This window comes from Opisthorchis viverrini (genome assembly GCF_000715545.1).
Source record: "Opisthorchis viverrini unplaced genomic scaffold opera_v5_154, whole genome shotgun sequence".
In the NCBI taxonomy this organism is placed as follows: Eukaryota; Metazoa; Platyhelminthes; class Trematoda; order Opisthorchiida; family Opisthorchiidae; genus Opisthorchis; species Opisthorchis viverrini.
Genome location: NW_008751809.1, coordinates 461539 through 467667, shown reverse-complemented (window position 1 = coordinate 467667; position 6129 = coordinate 461539). Strand labels below are relative to the sequence as shown.

General features: G+C 46.1%; 2 protein-coding genes across 2 annotated transcripts in view; one reads left to right on the top strand and one right to left on the bottom strand.

Moving 5' to 3' along the window:
• T265_14179 (hypothetical protein) overlaps nucleotides 1-5497 on the bottom strand; it is a gene marked incomplete at both ends in the record, with an annotated part of 13801 nt that extends 8304 nt beyond the window's left edge. Inside the window, 6 exon segments of the mRNA XM_009172387.1 lie at nucleotides 20-271; nucleotides 3861-4200; nucleotides 4610-4743; nucleotides 4823-5086; nucleotides 5095-5274; nucleotides 5373-5497. Coding sequence (XP_009170651.1) covers nucleotides 20-271; nucleotides 3861-4200; nucleotides 4610-4743; nucleotides 4823-5086; nucleotides 5095-5274; nucleotides 5373-5497 — 1295 coding nt within the window.
• The window catches only part of T265_06962 (hypothetical protein), a gene marked incomplete at both ends in the record, with an annotated part of 29305 nt that overhangs the window by 14212 nt on the left and 8964 nt on the right, over nucleotides 1-6129 (top strand). The gene's annotated exons all lie outside the window — the stretch shown is intronic.

The window sequence follows — 6129 nt, the reverse complement described above, 5'->3', positions numbered from 1 at the left end:
GCAGGGAATAAGGCATTACTGTCTCATTCCTGATGCGGCTGCGCACAGCAGGTGCCTTTTGAGCAGCACCGGGCTCTTTGGCTTTAAAAGTATTTCGACCGTATTGGATAATGCGCCGGCGGTCACGGTCAACCGTTGGGCGATCGGAGTGTGCGGTTTTTGTGGCCGACCTTTTCTAACCCGTCCTTCCTCGGGGGAAGGCAGCATCGCTGCTTCCATAGATATGGACATCCTGGTCGTCTGGGGGAAACGCCTTACTGCCTTCACACTCCTGTCGCAGGGGACAGTACGACTTTACTCCCAGACCGCCTCGTAGCACGGTTACTCGTAGTACGGAGTCTCGCTGCTCTTCATCTGGCTGCTCCACTTTGGCCTTTCTGGCATGGTTGCACCTTGTGGAACGAAGTTCCAGCCAGTGTCGCGGGCGGGATCGCTGCAGCACTCAAGCCCGACCACCACGTCAAGGTGACAGCTCTAGGTCGGGTTAGGCGAGAATGGATATTGAGTCGATAACACAGCTCTAGGTCGGGTTAGGCGAGAATGGATATTGTTATAGTCGATAACGGTTTACTCGAATTTTATATGGAACAGTTGAGTCGGACGATCAAACGATATGGGTGAGATGAAGTCCAGTTCCGTGGAGCATTTACCGCCGTAGTAGTGGCGAACTAGGCAAAGAGAGACCTTAGTTGAGTGGTGTAAAAGGCTTCGCATATTATCGGTCATAGGAAAAACGATAACAGGACGCGCAATCTTTCGTGTATGTATATGATTAATTTACCTTATGTGAAAGAGCGTCGTTGCCCTAAATATCACCGCAATCTTCCCTACGAGGGCGGATCTGGGTGGGATAAATACACACGAGAACGAAAAACGAAAACACCCTCCTTGAAAGCTTGGGTCTCAACTAATATCACTTGTGAGGATCAACTGAGATTTTTTAGAAAAGGGCTGACTGATAACTGAGCATGTGGGTGGTTGAAGGGTCAGCTTAGAATAAATAAAGAGTAAGGGGTTGGTGGAAGAACGGAGAGTGCAGGAGAAGCATGTGTGGATCTAGTAGGGTTGAATGTAGGTATACCGAACAAACCTCAGTCATGAATGTTTGTAAACTGGGCGCCCTATGTACTGATGACATGCAACCTGTTACAACTAATGCGAGATGCGGCGAATAAGCGGTAAAAATTTGGAGTTCGCTTTGTTGGGAATAGTGTGGATATAACCGGAAACCGAATTAAGAAAGTTGTTGGTAAACAGAAAAGTTTTTTTTGGAGGGTGGGATTCAACATCCTTTGGCACGCTGCGAGTTTGGTAATCAGGTCATCAAATCACAGCAAAACAAAAGCCTTCGGGACATCAAGGTATGTCAGTTCGGTTTCACCAAGCCAGTCCAGAGCAGATAACCATACGTTACACATAAGCAGCCTGCAGGTCCATGTGAGTGATCTCCCGCGAGGTTGTTTTCCAGATCACACAGTTTGGGTATAATCATTGGAGTTGGGAACAAGAGGACAGGAGAGGAGACAACAGAAATCCCGAAAGCCGTGTTTTCAAGATTCCAGAAGCATGAACTTCCAGCAAGTATACAGTCCAGAGATTGCGTGGAATAGCAGCTCCGGTTGGGTGAAGAGATAGGCGTGGATTCCAGCGCTTATCTATTCGCTTTTCCTAGCTAGACGCTTGATTGAACCCTTTCAGGTACAGATTTTCGGGTTTGGAAAGAAAGGTATTTTGTTTGTCGTTTTAATTTCAGATTCCCTAAAGATTCTTCTTACCTCATTTGTGCGACAGAAACAACCCATCAACTTGGATGGGACCCTATCGCACCTCAAGTGTTTTATGCTAATGATGTCCGCCGGACAGAATTACCGGGCGAACTTACCTCAACTAGTTTGTGCTACCCAGTGAATAATTGGGATTGGATTTACTGTGCAATACCTGATAACAGCAGAGGTCAATGACATGCGCATTCTTATCACTAGCGAACACTTAAGAGTTCGTTTGTCATAGAAGACACCGCTGACATGAGTATTTAAGGTAACCGGCTCTTCTATAGATCTAGTAGCAGTTTTGAAGATCCGAACCATAAGGCGGCCATTTTGTAGGATGTTCTTGTGACTTATGGATTAAATAGAAAAGGAAAACATGTGATCAGAGCTACGGTGCATCAACATAAGTTGGCTTCACTAACAGGACGAAATCTCCACCGACATCAAAGTTGATCGAGATGAACATTGGTTGGATTTTTTTTGATAGATGAATATATGAATTAATGTCATAGTAAAGGGGTTCGAATTCGAGATATTTTTGGAAAGGAGGTGAAGAAGAATTCGGTTGTTGGTCATCAGGCACCTCCCGGTTGTTCTCAACACTGCTGCTTTCGCGAAAAATTCGCCTAAAGAGCGAATATTTTTGCTCTGTGTATCGATTCCTCTTGGGCTCTTCTCCCTAGTGAATATCAACGGCGAATTCGTTTTATAACCGGACTCCACCGCATAAGTAGTATCGGCCGTTTCAGTGTACACAGCACCGCTTGGCTTGCTTATTTGGCGTACACTGATGTAGGGGTGACAACCCCAAAGGTGAACAAGTTAGGGGACTGTGGGGTAGAGTCAGAGCCAGTGAACGCTATGTGATTGGAAGTGGGGCGGCAACGAGAGAGGGGACCTGTGGGGGTCCAGAATGGTTAGGTGTCGATGAATCAACCGAATCATTGAGCGGGAAGTTCCTCGTGTCGTATGTGGCTGAACGCGTTTGAAAATTAAGCCAAACCAGTTCAATTCTACAAAAGGGTGAAGCAAACAACCAGACGTAAGCAACATGCCAACAGGTCATCTGTGGACCGTTGAAACCCAAAGCCCTCCTGATGGTTACTCAGGGAGAAGTTTGTTCAAAATCCCTCCGGAGCTGTTTGACTCCGAAACCTTAGACAAGGTAGGGGTGGTTAAAAAGAGTAGGGAGAAGATTCATGCTTTGAAATAGATTGGGATTCAGATAGTGGGATACAGTCTGGAGCGGAATATTTTGATTTTCCAAGGAAAATGAGGAGACAGCGAACGCTCCTTTTCATAGTGGTGACAATTGAATGTGCGCTGAGAGGTGAACTAGGCTAAATGCAGAGTTATGTATAGTTGAAACGAAAATCCGAACAGCTTTCGGCTTTTCCCTTGCGATCAAACACGTCGAAGTGGAAGTGAAAGACCTACTTCTAATCACGCAGCCGCGATGTGTGTTTGAAGAGGGTTACTTTAACCAGCGACTTTGCAATCGATACTCAGCGCACCGCGCGGTGACACGTGACCAAAATATTCAGGGAGGGAAGGTTTCGATGACTTACAGATATCAAAGAGGACTAGCAGTGGAAACAGTAGCATTGTCGGAGAAATTTGAAGCAACATCTGGAATGTAAACCTAAAAATGAGAAGCGATTATTTGATGCATATAATCCCAGTTGGCGGAAGGGTAATACCAGTAGATTTGACGAGACTGAGGGGACGTACAGGCCTGCCAGAAAGCGTTTCCGGACTTTTTACAGATTTTTATCTATTTGCATTCAGCGACTTTCTTAGCCTCATCGGAATTTGTACTTTGCAGTTTTCAAAAAGGAGGCAAGATAGCTCAGTGGTTAGAGCATTTACTGACTTATTTGATGCATATAATCCCAGTTGGCGGAAGGGTAATACCAGTAGATTTGACGAGACTGAGGGGACGTACAGGCCTGCCAGAAAGCGTTTCCGGACTTTTTACAGATTTTTATCTATTTGCATTCAGCGACTTTCTTAGCCTCATCGGAATTTGTACTTTGCAGTTTTCAAAAAGGAGGCAAGATAGCTCAGTGGTTAGAGCGTGCATTTACTGACCGAAAGGCCCGTGGGTAGAACCCAACCTCTGCCTCTCTACTCCTCCTGTCTAGGCTTGAACATCCTGGCAGTATCTCAGCCCTCGTGCTTCCTTTAAAGCGTTCAGCTGTAGCACCCTTCCGGTGCCTAGCTGCCATGCCACCCGAAGGAAGCACGAGGGCTGGGATACTGCCAGGTTGCCCAAGCCTAGACAGGGGAAGTTGAGAGGCGGAGGTCGGATTCGAACCACGGACCTTCCGGTCAGTAAATTCGCGATCCAACCACTTGGGCCATCTCGCCCCCTTACTTTGGGTGGCATGGAAGCTAGGTACCGAAAGTGTTACAGCTGGACGATTATTATCTTATATTACTGTTAGGAGAAGTGGGAAATAAGGTGAGGATGTGCTTGCAGGTTGTCACGTAAGATAGGGACAGGGACGTCGATGGGACGTTTAGTTTTTCATTGAAGTGGTTCACGGAGAGATATGTAAGGAAATTCAAGCTGTGGCGACATATTTGCATGTTGGAAGCAGAAAGCCCATCATCCTAAATGCACGCATTATGAGGACTGATGTGTGAGGAGCCCTTTTGTGAGGAATCAGTAGGTGAAAAGTGAGCAATGAACTACTGGGTCCCTTGGGAAAGTTTGCATCAGGAGTAGAATGACAGTAATGATGGTCGCATTATGGAACCCAGGGGGCGAACATTCCTAAACTTCTCGATATTCTGGTTGACTGCACGATTGTGGAAGCTTCAGCAGTTGATCTTACCAATGTGAGTCTTAGTGCTTCTTGAATTGTTCAGAGAATGCACGCTACGGAGCATCATCATCATCAACGACAGCATGACATCAGTGCTCAACACCAATGCTTCACTGCCGTACAGCCATGACTTATTTGAAAGCCTTATTGTAAAGAAAAGAATAAAGGTGGATGGGGGAGGGACTTAGTGCTAGCTTAACACAATCATTCCGAGGTGCCTACACCTCCAGAAATTCACTCAGGCAATCTGGACAGAAACTGACAACAAGAACACCACTGACATCGGTTGGCAGCCATAACTTGTAGTGTCTCCAACCAGGCACAGCGAGGATCACGCGGTCCCCATCCTGGAAGAAGAAATCATGCCATCGACCGGGTCGCCTTAATCCCCGAATGCAGCAGGATGGGGAAACGAAATCAGACAGTAACTTGGTTCTGACACCATAGCCTGTTTTAGTGGCGCGCTCGCCCAGTCGTATAATAGCACTTCGTACTTTGAGGGTGAGAGACGCAATTCGAAACGCATGGTAACATCACTTAGGTTATTTGGTGTGTTTCTTATCTGAATGGAAACTGAAAGAAGTAGCGCAACATTGGCCAAATATTCAATGAATTTAAGGGCTTCCCAGGAAAGAAGGTCCAAAATTAGGGTGAAAGACAACAAAAGTTTCTCACTTAATTAATCCACTATTAGGTTATGGAGAAAAGGTGACAAACAGTAAGCCTGAAGGGCACCACTTTTGGTCATGTTGGGAGAGTATTCCCAGCAGACCTTAACGCGCCCGCAGGTATATAGTATGATGGTTGGAGGACTGTGAAGAAAATGCGTGGCACACCATTGAAAGATAGACATCCCCACAAAGCAGCGCGACCGAGCCGGACATTACGTTCAGACATGAGAACAACAATTATTGTTTTTCTGTGTGACGATGCTCCAGCAGTTGTCGTGAGGTAGAGATATGGTAAATGCAGCCACGACCCGAACGGAACTCTGCTTGGTTTTCACGGCTCTCCTCACAAAGGTGCTGGTATTCCTGCGTGGGATCATATCTGTGGGCAACTTGGAAGCGATCATGATCAAACGGGCACTCTGATAATTGGCTGATATTCAGATATAACATCTATTTTGAAGACAGGAACGACATCAAATATCTGCTATTCCTTTGGCACTTCCTGTCTTACAAATGGTGTGCACAGGTGATTTCGAGCTGAGTAATTCTCCGTCCTTAGACAAAGCGGAGAAAGACAGTAAAAACCTTATCCCTTCATCTTCTGTTACGACCGAGCCAATAAAGTCCCATTGTGACCTTTGACCTTTATCTTGGAGATATGTATCACTGAGGGATTAAACTTGAATCGGGTCGTGGCCTGGTTCACAACCAAACGCTAAACTCTGCACTCCCGATTTCGAAAAAGTCTGTATTTTGCAGCCTGGCTTATTGTGGCTCCAGTGACAATTTTTTCACGACCTATCCTTAGCAACACTGGATGTCCTACAGATGAATGGTCTCCTCATCGGAGCGGAAAAA